Genomic DNA, 19036 nt, shown 5'->3' on the forward strand with positions numbered 1-19036 from the left:
TTGGGAATCTTTTTAAGTGGAGAGGTCTAAAAACTAACAAATAGAAACTAAGAAATGAAAACATGACAGATGCAGCTGTCACTAGGTGACAGAATTGCACATCCTCTCAGTTAAAACCGCAATATTTATTTAGTCTATTATAAATTATTGCCTTCATCATAAAATTTAATACAACTTTTGTGCTTGGAAGAATAGACGATGCAGTGAAGGAAAACTAGGAATCAAGCTGGACAATATGCAATATTTGATTGCAACAGGAAATGTTACAATGAATTTACCAGTCATTAAAGAAACAAACTATTACATGCATTCTGAATTAAAAAGACTGGAGCTCTTTTGCAATTTATTTGAGACACTGACCATGTATCTCTGTCTAGCAATACAATTAAGCTTGATGCAAAATGATTCCTACTACCACAATTGTAGTTAGTATTGAACTACAAAAAATTACCCATGACCTTGTATATCAAGCATATCATTCAGCTCCTTCAATCTTTGTAAGCCTTCACTTAATAAGAATCGAATTTTTGATTTGTCTTCACAATATTTGTTCTTCTCCATCTCTTCTCGGATTGTCTGTCTCAGCTCCTCTGTTTAAGAACTGTAATTAGAAATGACATCTTCTAGAAAGGGTAAACAAATAAAAGTGAACCTCATAATTACTAAGATGCTGATGCTAGTAACTAGTTATTTTGAGAGATAGTTCTGAACACTAACCCCGAGCATGAGCAGGGGCTCGTCGAGCCGTTTTCAGAGCTGAACGATAGAAGTGTAGCACATGGCCACGAAGTATAAATGCTCTGAAATCTAATTGAGCTGTCATAAATTATCTGCAGAATAGAGTATGGCTTATTAACATACCAAAAAATGAGAAATAAGCCACATTTAAGAATTGAAGTATGGCCGAAATGGTTATTGCAGATTTGCATCATTGTGATGATAACCATTGAAGGTTACAAAGATTATTAATTTGCAAGGATATGATTGAAATGTTTCTTATTGTGAAAAAAGTAAGTGAAGGCTGTAAGCACCCACATTCAGAATATGATTTCAAGTACAGCATAAAACACAAAATTAATATATTAATTAATAAAGAGCAACTAATACCACGTCACACAGTACCACTGATACAACCAGTAACCTTCCATAAAAGAAAGATATTTAGAATTAGATTAGATGACATTTCATTCTTTCCCCTTCCAATACCCATTCTTGAAACATCAGCTTAAGTAAATATAAAAATTGTTAGGAAACATTCAATGTTGAAAGATAATAGAATTAAAATGTGTATTCATATGCTCTGAATTAGTGATGCTTTACATTGAAAATCACTAATCACAAAGTCTCCTTTGTGCTATTTGAGCCCACTAAACATGACCCGTTGTCTGAGGAGCTTGCTTTATTAAAATGTGACTGAACCTTCACATTAAAACAATATGTTAACCATTAAACTCAATACAAACCAAATGCATGTGCCCAATACACTCTCATATTATTCGGGAAGAACAGTCCTTTCATATTTATACTACATAGTAAATAGCACATACTAATTAAGTATAATACATTATATTTTATTATTTTTCCATCTAGTACTTGACTTATGGTCCAGCATTCTAGAGAAAACAGTTTTACTTTCCTGTTCATAGATTTCAATAATGATTAAGGGTAATAGGAATATATGAATAAGCATAAAGAATGAGGCTTGTCACCTTTTTGGTTAAGCGGCCACTTTTCAAGGCAATAGTATGCATTCTTACACATGTAAGTGTTGTAAATGGTGAAGGGTGTTATGAATTAGTTTTATTTAGCATTAAAAGGATTGTTTGATCTACAAACGGTAAAGGTTGTTTTCTACATTACAGCTAGACCATACACCAATTTGCTTTATGAGACTCCTCCCTTTTGGAAGCTCACAAAGGATTTCTTTCCATTTACCTCACTATTTCATTCAAAATTGATAATCCTGGGTTTTGCCCTCATAACCAAATTTGGGAGTAATACCAGCCTTGCTAATCCACCTATAGTCCATAATATGTGACACCTAGACATCTTAAGTGCCTACCTGAGCCACCGTTTATGTTCATCCTATGTTCAAAGTTGTACACAGCTGCCATACAATGCCATCAAATAGCTTCCTAGATGGTTCTCCTCTCTGTTTGAATTGATATTCAAATCAATATTTGCAATTTTTTATGCTCATTACAGGGAAGATTGCTTTTCTCTTGAATGAATTTTATATTTGAAGAAGAAAAAAAATTAGAATCAGTTCCACATTAGAGTTGCACTGCAAAAAGGAAATTGGATTCCTCTGTCTTGGAATGCTAATATCCCCTGATTGGCAGGGCTTTTAATACTGGAACTAAACTATCGGAACCAAAAATTGTAGTACAGGATAGGAGTCACAATTTATCAAAAGAACAATTTCCTGAGAATATGGAAATGGATGCTTTATTTCAGAGATAGTGTTCAATACAAAGCAAGCAGTACAAGGAGGGGTTACCATAAAAATTAGAGCCCTTGCTCCAATAGCAGGTGTGCTATTTGAAGGACCCACTGTTATCAGTTAAGACAACCATTGGTATAGCTGTTTACAACCAGCATACAATGTACACTACTAAGGCGGCAGTTATTAACAACAAAAATAAGTTGACATGACATGTTATGGTCTACAAGGTCTGTGACCTCTGATTTTCAGAAAAGTACTAAACGTTAAAATCCATGCCCAAGCATTGCTTATGCCTGCACACAAACTCACTCAGATGAAAATATTAACACTAATAAATTGCTTTGAATTTCAGTTCTCATTTCTTTGGTTTATTAAAATGCAAATATCTTTGTATATTTTTGATAGAATGTCGAGAAAAATTTACACTAGTAAACAAAAAGGTCCAAATTTCTTCCTCTCTCACTACCTTATCTCATATAGTTGACATATATTTAATATTTGTAATACCAATCATATGTGATTCAGCAAGTTTTGCAAAGAAAAATGAATCATCAAGAAAAACTATTTGAAGACCAGAAAGGCGAAGTTACTCAGCAAGATTTAGCAACATATAGACAGTTAATGAAATACAATACTTAAAAAAGATTTACTGTATTTCCAAGATTGATTTTGGATCTTGGCAACTCTAGGAAGAATCAATCAAGTGGAGAAGAATTTCTTTAGCATCATTGTAATGTCCCCTTTCTGGATCACCTTATATTTTTCCCTAAATTCACAAATCCAAATGAAACAAAGAATATAGTATAGTTAGAGATATAATTCTCGCCCAAGGATAACATAAGATAAGTCCATTTTGGAAACCTGCAATCAAGATAGATAAAGATTGAAGATATAATTCGTGAGATAAATCCATTACTAGGGTTAAAAGAAACATATATTCATAAAAATATAACAAGTCTAAACTATTATGTGGAGGTTCAATCATAGTGGGGCCTGAGATAAGGACCATGATAAGGTGCCCAAGAGATCCCCTACCCTAGGTCCAAGAGCAGATTTCCTATCCCTCTTAGCCTCATGTGGCCTTCCGCCATCTCATATGAGGTGGTGTACCTAGTGAGGCATCCATAGCCATTCCCCTTCATCATGTCATCCTTCTCACCCTCTTATGATTGAAGGTCCCTTGAGTTCATCTCAACAATCTATCAATATAGAGGTTGCAGGGGAAACTACAATAGGGTGCCCCAAAATGACCCTCTACCCTAGGCCCAAGAACAGATACCCTATCCCTCTTGGCCTCATGTGGCCTTTTGCCATCTCATATGAGGTGGTGCCTAGTGAAGGATCCATAGTCGTTCCCCTCCTTGCATTGCCTTCCTCACGCTACCATAATATATGTTAAATAATTATTCCTGCATACCACAAGAGATTAACGTGTCAATGTTCAGATCAGGTTTGATTGCTACATATGAGAGTTTCCACTGGTTTCGATGCCCTTTGATGAATGCAGATTCCATGTATAAGGATTTCTGCTTTCCTCCCTTATTTCATGATATTGGCTGTGCTGACAATTAATAAAATCAGACCTCTGCCTATTAGCAGATCCAATTATTTATATCGTTTTTTCATATTCCTTTTCTCATATTCCAGGCTTCAACTCTTTTATACCCTTAAATTGGGACGGGCCATAACCTTTGGAAAGATACAAACTTTCCAAATGCTGCCCTAAATCAGCCTTTATTTAATTTAATGAATTTAAATAAAGTTTTGTAGCTTGTTGCCCTAGGTCGACCCTCATAACTTAGTCACTTATTAATTCTTGCTCAGCCCTTAATCTTGTCAGCCCTCCCTAAATAATTATGCCCAAAATTTATTGTTTATTTGGGTCGGCCTTGCACCTATTAAATCGCCAAAAGTTTTTGATTATTTATGCTGCAGTTGATATTTATTTTGCCCTAGTCTCACGCGGGGTATGACAATCGTAGATATGATTGCTTGAAGACAAGCAATCTTGGGAAGAGTGGACTATTCCAACTTGAAATTAAAATGAGATCGACCCCAAGAGATCTTATACACATAAAGACACATGAAGAAAATTTAATAAAATAGAAGAATTCAGCCATAATATTTCTTTAAGAGAGAATTAGGTAAAATAATAATGGGGAATTATAATTAATAAGAGACATGCAAATAGTTGTGACTCTTGAGGGCAAAGGGTATTGTTGACGTGTTTTTTATGACAGCACCTAACACAGAATAAAGTTGCCTAGCGGTCACTTCACTTTCTCTTGATCAAAGTACGATTGTATGCTAAGATTGTCGTGAGTTCAAACAATCGACTCCAAGGTTCCTTTTCAAAATGGACGTGACTTAGTTGGCTTGATGTGATATGTTGGTAATCCAAGGGGACTTACGTTTGAATCATTCTTTCACTTATTTGTTGTGGCTGGAACTTCATCATCGGATATAGCAATTATGCGATGCTTCTGCTTCAAACGAACTAAATTGGAATGAACTGAAATTAAAGGAGAAAGGGTTAGAAGGATCTAGATCTGCTCCTAGGGGCAGTGATAACAATAGATAATGTTCTAATGGACGAATTCCAAATAAACCAAATTCTACTTCACCAAGATTTACTACAACTCCACAAGAACCGGTGCAATCTTATGAGGATGTTGAAGGATTTTCACATTGAGAAAAGTGCATTTGAATACCCAACAAGACGCAATCCAAACGACTATTCACAATCGAACTTAGCACAAATTTAGTGGCTCAGACTAACTTTACACTGCAACTTATAATCAACAAGATGCAAAAAGTATGAATCATGGAAATTCATCAAGCACCATTACATTCTCCATTGAAATCAAAACACTACTCTACTTCTACTCTAAGTGAGGAAGGTGAAACCATGCAAGTTTTGAAAAATAACTTAAGTGGACACCATCAGAGAACAATGTTTCACTATTATTATCTCAAAAACTTATCGCAACAGTTTCATACAAATCTCCCTCCCTTTACAAATGAGGGGGTCACCCCTTTATATAGGCTTCAAGCCACGACTACACACAAAACCATAATTAGGGTTTTCCCGGAAAGATTACCCACACATGATTCAACAAGGTGCGAATCAATAATAAATGCCCAATATACCCATATGCAATTAATTACAATCCTGCCAAAAATGGCACCCATAAAGCATTAATTAACCATTACATGCAAAAGTCCCAGTATACAATAAATGTACCCTCATGCAAAAGATCGCCCATTGTGCAATAAAGATTCATCCATGCAAAATTGCTCACACTGCCATAAATGCCCATCATCCCCCATGCGACAGCTGCATGCAAAAGAATCGGCCATGATGCCTTAAATGTGACGGCTATATGCAAAACGATGGTCCACTACCCCAGCATGCATTGACTTGGCTGCCACTTGGCAAGAAACCCCTAGAGAGAGAAAATTTATATAGAGATAAAATTTAATCCAGGAAGAATTTTCTTGAAATTTTGAATTTACCCTATCTTGGAGGAGATTTTCCATCAAATTTTAACATCTATTTTTTAGGGATTTTTTCAATTTTGAGTTCCAGGGTCTAGGAGAGATAAAATTCACTTGCCTAGCCAAATCTGAAAAAAATTTGAAATTCAGACGAATTTTCATGCCTGAAATGGAATTTTTCAAAAAATTTCCTAGGGGAATTTTTCTTTTCGACTTATCCTTGACTTCCAATTCGCATGTCATGGAATTTCATTTTCTAACTTGGGCATGGAATTCACCTTGAGGAGGAATTTGACTCACTTGCTTATCTTCCTTGGCACCCCTCATTTGGCACCTGACTCCTGACTTGGGTGCTAAATCACTAACTGGCAGGAAGGTGCATGCCTTGGCAACCTTCCAGCAAATCCCCAATTTGGTGCCCATCTATGCACTTGGGCGCTAGAAGACCCACTTGCAGGAAGGTGTGTTGTTTGGGCCCTTCCAACACCCCCTTCCTTGAGCGCTCCAGCTTCTCCTTGGCGCCATTTCATGCACCTGCAGGAAGGTGTGATTTTGATGTGCCTTCTAGTACCCCCTTCGTTGAGCACTCTAGCTTCTCCTTGGGCGTCATTTCATAAACCTACAGGAAGGTATGATTTTGATGTGCCTTCCAATACCCCCTTCCTTGAGCGCTCCAGCTTCTCCTTGGGTGCCATTTCATGCACCTACAGGAAGGTATGATTTTGATGTGCCTTCCAGTACCCCCTTCCTTGAGCACTCTAGCTTCTCCTTGGGGGCCCTTTCATGCACCTGCAGGAAGGTGTGATTTTGATGTGCCTTCCAGTACCCCCTTCCTTGAGCGCTCCAGCTTCTCCTCAGGCGCCATTTCATGCACCTGCAGGAAGGTGTTTTGTGGAGGAATTCTTCCAGCACATAAATTTGGCATCCCCATGTATTTGGATGCAATGCTCTGGTGATGGATTTTTACTTGGTGTTTCATCCAGACTTGGCCATTCTTCGACCGTTTTTAGATTCAAGATGTCATATTTGGAATTGAAGTGCTTTGCCAGACTTAAAGGATTTTCGATGCTTTCCACTTCTGGAATGGGCGTCCATACTTAACCATTTTTTGATCACAGCCCACTTTTTTGAATTTTCCAGATAAAAAAATGTTCAGGAATGCTCAGTCTTCAGTGTCTGCTTGTGAAAAACCTACCCAAAATAGACTTTCCCAAAATAGCAAGTGCTTTAAAATGTTAGGATTAGGGCAAAATGGGACGCAGAGACACTAAAAAAAAAAATTACTAAAAATGGAAACTACTAAAAATAGTAAGTTTGATTTTTAGCAAAATTAGACCAATCTAGGAGGTAGTGAAATCCCTATAAAATAGAAACCTTCTAAAAATAGAAAGCTGCTCAAAATTTGCTCAAATTTCACATGTAGGTTCCTTGAAGGGTCCTGATTCCAATACAACATTCAATTTTTCCAAAACCCTAAAGGAAAGGCCTCAAATTCAAGTTTGAAGGGCAAAACCCTAAAATGGACAAAACAGGTTCCAAACTTGGCCAAATTTACTCAATCAAGTTACAGACTTAATCAAATTGACCCCCAAACACTTGCAAACTAAGGAGACTAACGAGACTGTCACGAAAAAACCCAACAAACCAAAACCAAAAGATCGAGAGGGCCTAAAAAGTAGGGGGGTCCCCATTTGCAATGGGGTGATGTGTGAAAATGTCACAAGAGTACCAAATGTCAGATCTTGATTGTGTTTAGGATAACTCAGTGAGTGATGTGATTTGCTGGTAATCACAAAGAGACTTATGCATCCGACAAGCTAGCTAACATCTAATATAGCAATCTGATGATGCTTACTTTCCTTATCAAACAGATTAAAATAAAGATCAAAAGAATAGGGTTTAGAAAGACTAATCTAAAACCTAGGGACAATGATAGTAATGGTTGATGCTACAGATAGACAAATTCCTCACAAACTAATTTCTGTTTAACCAAAAGCAACTCACAGCACTGCAGAAATAGTGCAATCTTCAAAAGAAACTAAATATTTTCAGATCATGAACATGCATCTAAGTACCCAATTATGTCGCAACTCAAACAAACATCCACAATTGAACTAACAACAATAATGGGTTTCGACTAACCATGCAAAAAAACTTACAATCAACAAATTCTTAATGGTATGAACCAGAAATCCATCAAATGTCCTTGCATTTCACCAATAAAATCACTTAACTAAACTAATATTGATGAAAGGAACTATGAAAACAAGAGATGGCAACTAATAAAACACCACACTTCAATGCTTTATTCATTTGCTTCGAATGTTGATGCAACAATTTCTATTCAGCAATTCCTGCTCTAAATCTATTTATTTACAATGAGAGAGGCACTAGTGTAGATATTACAATTTGGATGAATGGCCAGGATTAAATCCTTTCTCAAGCCCAGATCTGCCTTCTAGAAGCTCTAACAACTTTATTTAATGATTTTAACAACTTTCTAACCACTTTCTAGCTGCTCCCACTACAAGATGAAAGTTACATGCTCCCAAGACGAAATAACAGCTTTCTATCACAAAAGGGCAAAATTGCTAGTTGGATAAATAGCTGATTTTGGCTTTTATTGCATTACAGTAAATTTCAGCCAAAAGTTGTTATTTTTACAATAAATCATATTCCAACTCATGTCCAGCTGTCTCCTCTTGGTTTCTTGTAGATTTGTTGTAGGATTGCTTTAGAATCAGTCATTATTTTCCAAAACTCTAGAAATGACATCCTTTGGACTGTGATAGTGATCCTCAATACTTCATCTCCATCTCTGTAACATGCTTTATGTTTGTTGACATCTCTAGATTTTACAGAATGTTTTGTAGAGTCATTTCTATGAGCATGTTACTCTTAATCTTCTTTAGAAAGACATCATCTTCAAATTTTTGATCTGGAAGTCCTCAAATAACTAGCTAATTCAGATGATCAATCTCCTTTGGCTCTTTTCTGGAAACTACTCTTCACTGTGATCGTATCTTCAATTTGTGCTCTGAATCCTTCATCTTTTGGCTCCTTTCTAGTGACATTAATCTGCAAAGACAAGTTACCATTACAAAACTTAGGAATTTAGCATTTCAAACATGATCATAACTACCTCATATATTCCTCTTGGGCATACATCATAAGACTCCATTAGGTGCTTCTGCTCATTCTTTGGAGGATATGGCTATATCACTTTGACAGAAACAAGGTTTATGGATTTCCTTAAAGAACCTTGGCTTGCACTCAGACCTTACACATATCCCTCTTGAGCACAAATCATAAGATTTAATCACTTAGTCCTCTACTTATTGAAGGATAAATCATCCCACATAACTATCTCATGGCTGTCTCACCTTGATGGAATTTGGACTTCAGAGAGTCTTTTGGAATTCAATTTGGAACTGCCACCTTGCACCCCTACACCTAAGCTCAGAAGTAGGAAAGATTGTGGGATTAGGAATTAGGAGCCTGATTAAAATCTGTGGTACATGGAAGATCACTTGGATTTCATATTGGAAACCTCTTCTGCAAATTAGGACCCTGGTCTGCATTTTGGGGAATAGGCATTTGAAAGAGCATTTGGATTTTGAACAATCATTGAGAAACTCAAGCTTAAGACTGTCATGAGGAAATTCAGTTATGGAGGACTGATTCAGAATTTGTCACACATTGAGAAAGCTATCCCTTGAAGCTTGGACATTAGGAACTGGGTGGAGCCACAGATGTAGTCTTCTAGGACAAGCCCATTTTTTCAATACTCTCTACAGCCCATTTTTTCACCGGAATGAGGAAGAGAAAATTGTAAAATCTTGTAATATTTTACTTGCCTAAATATGCAATTTATGATGATGATTTTCATAGACAATCATAAAAAATTCATGATGCTTTTCAATTAGCAACTTGCTATTGTATTTGGCCTCACATGATGATGTGATTTGTAATCCATATGTATTCAAGAATCAAATCTGATATAAAACACTTTCCAATGGTCTTTTATACTCATTTGAGACATTTGGTAATTGGATATTGCAAATAAATTGTGTTTTTAAAGAAATTTAAGTATTTTTTTATGTTGCTGAATTTCATTGAGTTGGAAATTTTGGGGTTGCCAGGTATTCTTTGAGTCCCAGTCTACAAACTATGCTTTTTAGAATTAAATTGAAGGAAAATTCAGCAATCTCGAAGATTAGCATTTCTTTCCTTCTAAATGTCCCAAAACCCAAAATAGGAGACCAAAATAACTAAGTCCCTAACTCATTGCAGATCAAGAGTTTAATGAGCTATACCCATATTTTGACCTATCCACTCACCTCCTATTCAATGACAATATTATCTGAAGGTGAAAGCAAGAGCGCCATATTTTCTTAAGAAAAATGCATACAAGAAAAAGGTGTAGAATAGTTTTTCATTCTCAAGGAAAATGGACAACTCAAACAGTTGATCCATCCCTGTTTTTGGAGTTACATTGTAATTAGAATTTTGTCATTGTACAACAGCTACCAACGAGAGTACTTAGGCCAAGTTGGGACTTGATATAGTTCTTTCCATTTTTTATTATGACTGGTTTAACAACTCATTAAGAGTTGATATGTCAAAGCCACCATACGTATACCCAACCCAATGTGGGCCCGAAAACTGCTGTCCTCCATGCCCATGCTAAAATGTATCTCTAATTAAGTTCAGATTGAACAAGTTGTAGTTGTGGGAAATACAATTTTGTATAAAACTAAAAAAATTCTGGAATCCACAATAGAGAAGTGATTGTGTTCTTGAGGTAGTCAATTATTATTATATACTTTGACCCATCATCTTACATACTCTAGAGATCATCACATCCTAGGTTAGATAGGGAACAGAAGGAGTGCTAGGAGTCAGTCCAGAATTTAATGTGATTTCCACCATTTTTATGTGTCAGACAAACAACAAAAGATGGCAAAACCAGCTAGCTTCCAAGAATATTGGCATGTGGTCCTATTGACGTGGGTAAAATCGCATTGCTACGACTCCATCCGACCAACGCAGAATAGAATGTACTTGCTGAGTATCCTATCCTCTCTTGAGATAAGGAAATCCCTAATGCTGTTTCAATTTGATCAATGGGGACGACCTCAAGGTTTCGATTGTCAGGTCTTGACTGCAAGATAGCTCAACGGTCGCTGTGATTTGCTGGGAGCACAAGGGGACTTACGTTTTGCAACGAGGTGGTCTGCTGTGATTCTCAGACTACGAAATAAAATCAAAAGGGAAGGATTCAAGAAGCCTAAGGACAAGGATGATAACAGCTGATGCAGCGGGTAGACAAATTTCACTAAACCAGTTCTTGTTTCGCCAGAGATACCCTCACAACTAGACAAAAACGGTGCAAGCTCCAAGGGATGAAGGATTTTCAGACCAGAGACACTCGTTTTAGGCACCCAATTCTAGCGCAGCCTAAGACGAATACCTGCAGTTGAACTAAGCACAATTTGGGTTCAGACTAACCATGCACGGTGACCTACAATCAGCAGATCCCCAATGGTATGAACCAGAAATGCATCAAATACCCCTCCACACTTCACCATTAAAATCCCTGCACTCTAAAATTAACCAACTGAAAGAAACCATGCAAACAGACTAAAACAAAGACAACAAACACCATATTTCAATGTTCATATATTTGCTTCAGCTGCCATTACAACAATTTCTGCAGCATCTCTATGCTATGCCTAAAATCTAACCTATTCTAACTCTAAAATCTAACTACAAAATGCTAACCAACAAAATTCTAACCCTTTACAAAAGAAAGGCCTCTGCCTTTTATAGAATTTACAATTTTGAATCGAAGGGCAAGATTAACTGCATCCAAGGGTCCTGATCTGCCTTCCAGAAACTGGCAACCTTAACCCATGCCAATTAAACTCTTAGTCAATTATCCAACCACTATCCTCAGCTGCCTACAACTGTTTGGCATTAATTTGGTCCTCTTGGTGGTTGGGAATAGTTGTCCACGACTGACTTGTTTCCCCTCTTTCAAAATATATGAGTGGGGCCCACAGGTAGTTTTACAACAAAACCATTTCAGTTTTCAGAAACTGAACTTCTGGAATTAAATCCAACTGTGCACTTTTCCTGAGAATGCATAGACTTGCCGCATTCAGAGTGTTCTTTGGTCTTTGGTCCTGGTGGTGGACTTCATCTTTGTTCAACAGCACAGTTCCCAATGCCCGGTTCAGATCTCGTGCTCTTGCAGCACGTTCCTGCATCTTCCTCTTCAGCTCAACGCCTAGCTTTGTCGTTTCAGGCTTTCTCCTGGTTCTTCTGATGACGTCCTGAGAACAATCAATTGATTTCACTTCAATAAATTAATTTGAAAAATTAAATAATTTAATTTAACAAATATTAAATTTTAACGTCTTGCTTCGCCTTGTGGGGTTCGGGCCTTGAGAAGCTCTTTGTGAGATGTATCTTTTGAATCTCCCACTTCTTATATGAAGTTCGATCTGTCTTCTTGATTCGCTCTCCTATTTAGACAAAATTCGGCCTGAGAGGTGAACTGCGAAAGATTTACTTCTTTTAAATGCTTTATGTCTCTTTAGCCGAACTTGGGTATTTACACCAAATTGCGCGGGATTTTATCTTATAAGTTTTACCATTACCTCCGCGATTTATCTAATTGTGTCACCTTGAAACATTTTAAGTTAAAACGCCCTTCCATTCATTTTTCGTGATCTTCGAGCCAAAACGCCATTTTGAAAAGGTTGGAGAGAATGACGCCTTCCCTCATATTTGTGATTTTTGGCCTAGAAGGCACTTTTGAAAAGTTCTAGTTTAACGCCCCTTTCTCATTTTGGTATTTTCGGGCCAAAGTCAATTTTTGCAAACTCAATGAAAAATGGCCCTCCATTCATTAGCAATTTTCGGCTTGGAATGCCATTTTGAATTATTGAAGTTTGGCCTAAATGGTGATTTTGCAAATTTCGGCCTGGATGGTGATTTTGCCAATTTCGGCCTGGAGGGTCATTTTGCTAATTTCGACCTAGATGGTGATTTTTTTATGACGTCTCCTTTCAAATGATGAAATTTGGCCTAAAGCTTTAAATGTGCGACCCTTTTATATGCCTAAAATATTAAACTTTATTTTAAAACGCCACTCTTCCCAAGCAACTTCGGGCCAAATAACCAAAAAGGCGCGAAATTACTTGGAACGCCATTTGCAAGAAATTCGGGCGAAATGATTAAAATGTGAATCTTGATCCCTAAGCCTTGCAAATTCGGGTCATTTGGCCATTTCGAAAGGTTTTCTTTTATATTTCGGCCCTTTGAGCCGATTTTACACTTTTCTTATTTTCCACTTTTCGGCTTAATGATCCCCTTTTGCGCGAATTGGTTTTCATTTTCGGCTCTATGAGGCTTTTGTGTGCTTTGGCCTTTTCAAATTTTTCAGCCAGATGACCCATTTCGTGCAAACTCTCCCTTTCCTTTGGCGAATTTCGGGCTCTAGAAGGGTTTTGCGAGAATTAGAGCTTTTCGACCTCAACGCATTTCACATTTTCGGGCATATTAGGTGTTCAACGTGATTTGGACTTAGCTATAGGTTTCAGGCTAAGGAGTCACTTCGCAAGCCTGACGATTTTCGAGCTATGAAGACCCTTTGCAAGTTCGGGTTTGAGCAATTTTACTTGCCCTTTTTGTGAGCGAACTTCGGGCATAATAGAGGAAATGCGCGATTTTTGATTGCTTGTAGGCCTCGCGACTTTCACTCTCTCAGCTCTTCATTTTCGACCTTTGGCCTCCTTTTGCAATTCGGGGCATTGTATTAGAAACACGCAATTTTGGAGAGAAAATGTGCGATTTTCTCATTTCTTACACACCTTTTCACTTTGCCGACTTGGGGAGGAAGTTTGGCTTTTAGGGGAAATGCAAGTTGTTTTCTCTTTGATCTAATAAACCTGTTTAATGTCCTGAATTTGCACGATTCTTGATTTTTGCCCCCTAACTTTCGACATGAAAGAGTTTTGTGAGCTTTGAAACTTAGACACTCGGCTCTTTAAATGGTCAATGCAAACTCGATTTTCCTTTCAACTAATTCGTCTTGGCAAAAATTCGGGATTTTGGGATGTTTTGCAAAACTCCCTAAATTGTCCTCCTAGCTCGGTCGGTTGACAAACTCGGCCATCTTGAGTATTTTACAAATCGTGACCCTTTGTTTTCCAAATTCGGCCTGAGGACAAATGGCGAACTTGGGAAGAATTTGGAGGCAACGAAAGGATTGGATTTTGCCTCGGGCTTTCCCTCATACGAAGACCTCAGACACGGGGACCCCCTGTCCAAGACGGGGTGTGTGTGCAGAACGCACAACAAATGGCGACTCGGCTGGGAAGTGTTCCTAAGCATTTCAAGGATGACTATCCGGATCGAACCCCAAACTCTCTGGTATATACCCCACAAACCAACCAAATGACAGAAGACATTCAAAACAAAAAAGAGGTTGCAAACCGAATTAAGTCACCAAACTTGAGAATCAAGTGTGTGCAATGAAGTCCATTCCAGCTTAGAGAGAGTTGAGATATCATCGTTTAGTTAATGCAAGCTACCTTGCAGACTCATACTTCAAAAGCAACCTGGATAGAGCCCCGCTGCCAATGAGCGTCTATAGCCCCGGCGGAGTTATCACCTATAAGCTCACAGAGATTGCTCTGTTTTCGATAAATTCCCTTTTGGATACCAGCATAGGTGTTTGCATTCCCAAAGCCAAGCAATTTGATATTCCTTGCTTTTCAATTTCTTTATTTTCATTTTTCTTTTATTTCCACTTTTTCACCTTGGCTAGCCTACGTGGGATTGAGCGTTACAGTGGTCGCTGAAGCAAAGCTTCAAATTTTCACTTGCAATGACTTCCCTTTGATAAAACGACAGACTTAAGCGATTTTAAGAATTTAAAAGTGCAATGATCACAACGTTGGTGACAAGACGCAGTAAGCAACTATTTTAGAATGACTAAGCCTTAAACCAAATGAACTGACTACGGGGGCAACCATCAATTAGGTGCTCTACCAAAGTTGGCATCCAAGAAATGAGCCGGAAAAAACTTTCCGACTTCGTACACCAGTGCTGTGAAAAGCAAACATACCCTTCACAAAAACTGACAGGGAAACAACCCTTTCCAAAAGGACACCTACACTATGGAAAGCAAACTAAACTAAAGCAGAAAACAAGAAATCTAAGCTAAAAACAGAAAAACGAACCAAAAAAAACAGAAAACAAAAACCTAAACTATGTACAAGAAGAGACCGATTGTACAAAAGGCGGACTATATGCATGCGTTCCCGACCCAGGATGATTTTTCAGTATGTGCAACAGTAACAGGGCAGTGGGAACAGTTCTCAGTTTGGTTGGTTTGTCTTTATACTCTGAAAAGAAAATTTTCAATTGGCCACTCTCGGGTTTAACCAAGACCTCAGGCAAAATTATCAATTGAGGAAGTTCATTAGGTCCTTGATTAATCCATTTACAGGTTGCTTTCCCCGAATTTTCAAAATTAAATTGAAAAACAGCAGGAGGGAAAGAAACAACCTGACAAGTTTCTGAGTCATGCAGAGTATTGTACGATGGGTTGTGCGGCGGGAAGGCTTCAACAGCTGTATCAGGAGGTCGCCATTGGTGGTGCAGCATCTCGGTACCGTTCAGAGTGTGCAAATCAGCATCAGATTTTTCATCGACTGGTGCATGCTGACAGTTGATCTCAAAACCGAACTCGAACTCAGGAAAGAGGGGTGCATCATCTGCTGGTGCATCTTCATATTGTGTGAACAATGCAGCCTTAGGCACCTCTGCCAGCACGTCTTCAAATAGCAGGGACCGTTCGATTGATTGGCCCTCAAAAACATCCTCGACGGACTCTTAGACTGCATCATCCATTGGTGAGGCTACTGCAAACTGCTCTTCAACCTGTGGCTAATCCACAAAGCTCACTTGATCATCCTTCTGAACACTGTCCTCATCAGTTGCAGGGATAATAAATTCATCTATTGCCTTGGTCCAATTGACTAGTTCATCTTGCTTAACAATTGGCAACTCCATCCTTTCATCATCGGGGAGTGTGGCACTGCATTGATTTTGCGTTCGTCTATACTCGTCTGTAGCAAGGTAGGCACTCCACACTTTGCTAGTGATGCTCTCCTCTAGATCTTCTGGCAGTCCAAACTGGGCTTTGACTTGACTGACTGCCTCCATGCATAATGAGCAGGTGAATTCTGAGTGTGGGGTACGGTGAATTCTACACCACCAAGGTGACAGCACGTTCTCCAAGCGTAATTCCTCATCGAGACCAAACTGGTTCTCAATCCGATCCTTAAAACGTGTAAACTCATCGATGCTGGATGGAGGACTGGGAATATCCAACTGTGCTAACTTCTCCTGTTTGGGGATATCCCAAAAGAATATCTGCCCCTGCAATGCGAGCTCGACCCTTGACAAAAATGTCAAGCAATTCAGTTCATCGTGCATTGTGGTGCCATGAATTCTGCAGTGAGCTGCAGATGCAAATTCGGACAACCGCTTGGGATATAGCTACAGGCTCAGCCTCTGTTGGATCTGAAAAATTTCGGACTGCGAACAGCCTTCATGAAGCGACAGACTCAACATACTGACTCAGAAATATTTTGGGTATTTTCAGATTTTCTGATTTTTTGGCTTTTCTGGTTTAACAGAGATCTTGCATATCCCAAGTATAGCATTTAAAAGGTCCTAATGGACTCACCTTGCTGCAAGGATCCTGACAGAGGCCCTCCTTCTAGCGCCAATTCTATTGATGTGGCTAAAATTGCATTGTTGCGACTCCATCCGGCCAACGCAGAATAGAATGTACTCGCTGAGTATCCTATCCTCTCTTGAGATAAGGAAATCCCTAATGCTATTTCAATTTGATCAATGGGGACAACCTCAAGGTTTCGATTGTCAGGTCTTGACTGCAGGATAGCTCAACGGTCGATGTGATTTGCTGGGAGCACAAGGGGACTTACGTTTTGCAACAAGGTGGTCTACTGTGATTCTCAGAGTACGAAATAAAATCAAAAGGGAAGGATTCAGGAAGCCTAAGAACAAGGATGACAACAGTTGATGCAGCGGGTAGACAAATTTTGCTAAACCAGTTCTTGTTTCACCAGAGATACCCTCACAACTAGACAAAAACGGTGCAAGCTCCAAGGGATGAAGGATTTTCAGACCAGAGACACTCGTTTTAGGCACCAATTCTGGCGCAACCTAAGACGAACACCTGCAGTTGAACTAAGCACAGTTTGGGTCCAAACTAACCATGCACGGTGACCTACAATCAGCAGACTCCCAATGGTATGAACCAGAAATGCATCAAATACCCCTCCACACTTCACCATTAAAATCCCTGCACTCTAAAATTAACCAACTGAAAGAAACCATGCAAATAGACTAAAACAAAGACAACAAACACCATATTTCAATGTTCATATATTTGCTTCAGCTGCCATTACAACAATTTCTACAGCATCTTTATGCTATGCCTAAAATCTAACCTATTCTAACTCTAAAATCTAACTACAAAATTCTAACCAACAAAATTCTAACCCTTTACAAAAGAAAGGCCTCTGCTTTTTATAGAATTTACAATTTTGAATCGAAGGGCAGGATTAACTGCATCCAAGGGTCCTGATCTGCCTTCCAGAAACTGGCAGCCTTAACCCATGCCCATTAAACTCTGAGTCATCTATCCAACCACTATCCTCAGCTGCCTACAACTATTTGGCATTATATTGGTCCTCTTGGTGGTAGGGAATAGTTGTCCACAACAGACTTGTTTCCCCTTTCTTTCAAAATATCAGAGTGGGGCCCACAGGCAGTTTTACAATAAAACAATTTCAGTTTTCAGAAACTGAACTTCTGGAATTAAATCCAGTTGTTCACTTTTCCTGAGAGTGCATAGACTTGTCGCATTCGAAGTGTTCTTTGGTCTTTGGTCCCGGTGGTCGACTTCATCTTTGTTCAGCGGCACGGTTCCCAATGCCCGGTTCAGATCTCACGCTCTTGCAGCACGTTCCTGCATCTTCCTCTTCAGCTCAGTGCCTGGCTTTGTCGTTTCAGGCTTTCTCCTGGTTCTTCTGATGACGTCCTACGAACAATCAATTGATTTCACTTCAATAAATTAATTTGAAAAATTAAATAATTTAATTTAACAAATATTAAATTTTAACGTCTGGCTTCGTCTTGTGGGGTTCGGGCCTTGAGAAGCTTTTTGTGAGATGTGTCTTCTGAATCTCCCACTTCTTATATGAAGTTCGATCTGTCTTCTTGATTCGCTCTCCTATTTAGACAAAATTCGGCCTGAGAGGTGAACTGCGAAAGATTTACTTCTTTTAAATGCTTTATGTCTCTTTAGCCGAACTTGGGTATTTACACCAAATTGCACGGGATTTTATCTTATAAGTTTTACCATTACCTCAGCGATTGATCTAATTGTGTAACCTTGGAACGTTTTAAGTTAAAACGCCCTTCCATTCATTTTTCGCGATCTTCGAGCCACAATGCAATTTTGAAAAGGTTGGAGAGAATGACGCCTTCCCTCATATTTGCAATTTTCGGCCTAGAAGGCACTTTTGAAAAGTTCTAGTTTAACGCCCCTTTCTCATATTGGTATTTTTGGCCAAAGTCAATTTTTGCAAACTCAATGAAAAATGGCCCTCCATTCGTTAGCGATTTTCGGCTTGGAATGCCATTTTGAATTATTGAAGTTCGGCCTAAATGGTCATTTTGCCAATTTCGGCCTGGAGGGTCATTTTGCCAATTCCGGCCTAGAGGGTCATTTTGCCAATTTCGGCCTGGATGGTGATTTTGTTTTGCCGTCTCCTTTCAAATGATGAAATTTGGCCTAAAGCTTTAAATGTGCAACCCTTTTATATGCCTAAAATATTAAACTTTATTTTAAAACGCCACTCTTACCAAGCAACTTCGAGCCAGATAACCAAAAAGGTGCGACATTACTTGGAATGCCATTTGCAAGAAAGTCAGGCGAAATGATTAAAATGCGAATCTTGATCCCTAAGCCTTGCAAAT

The 19036-nt window shown here is 38.6% G+C and overlaps 1 protein-coding gene across 3 annotated transcripts in view; it reads right to left on the reverse strand.

The window, feature by feature from the left end:
• Positions 1–227: 227 nt before the first annotated feature.
• Positions 228–19036, reverse strand: part of LOC131039229 (uncharacterized) — a 72271-nt gene continuing 53462 nt past the window's right edge. For 2 of the 3 annotated variants that reach the window (XM_057971938.2, XM_057971948.2), the window contains 2 exons: positions 718–830; positions 228–590 (listed from right to left, as the gene is read on the reverse strand). In XM_057971938.2, the coding sequence (XP_057827921.1) occupies positions 448–590; positions 718–823 (249 nt within the window). In that variant the 5' untranslated portion in view covers positions 824–830 and the 3' untranslated portion in view covers positions 228–447. Of the gene's footprint in view, positions 591–717; positions 831–3096; positions 3213–19036 lie in introns of all 3 variants that reach the window. The other variant, XM_057971942.2, reaches the window with a different exon arrangement.

The sequence above is a fragment of the Cryptomeria japonica genome, chromosome 6 (assembly GCF_030272615.1).
Source record: "Cryptomeria japonica chromosome 6, Sugi_1.0, whole genome shotgun sequence".
NCBI classification, from domain to species: Eukaryota; Viridiplantae; Streptophyta; class Pinopsida; order Cupressales; family Cupressaceae; genus Cryptomeria; species Cryptomeria japonica.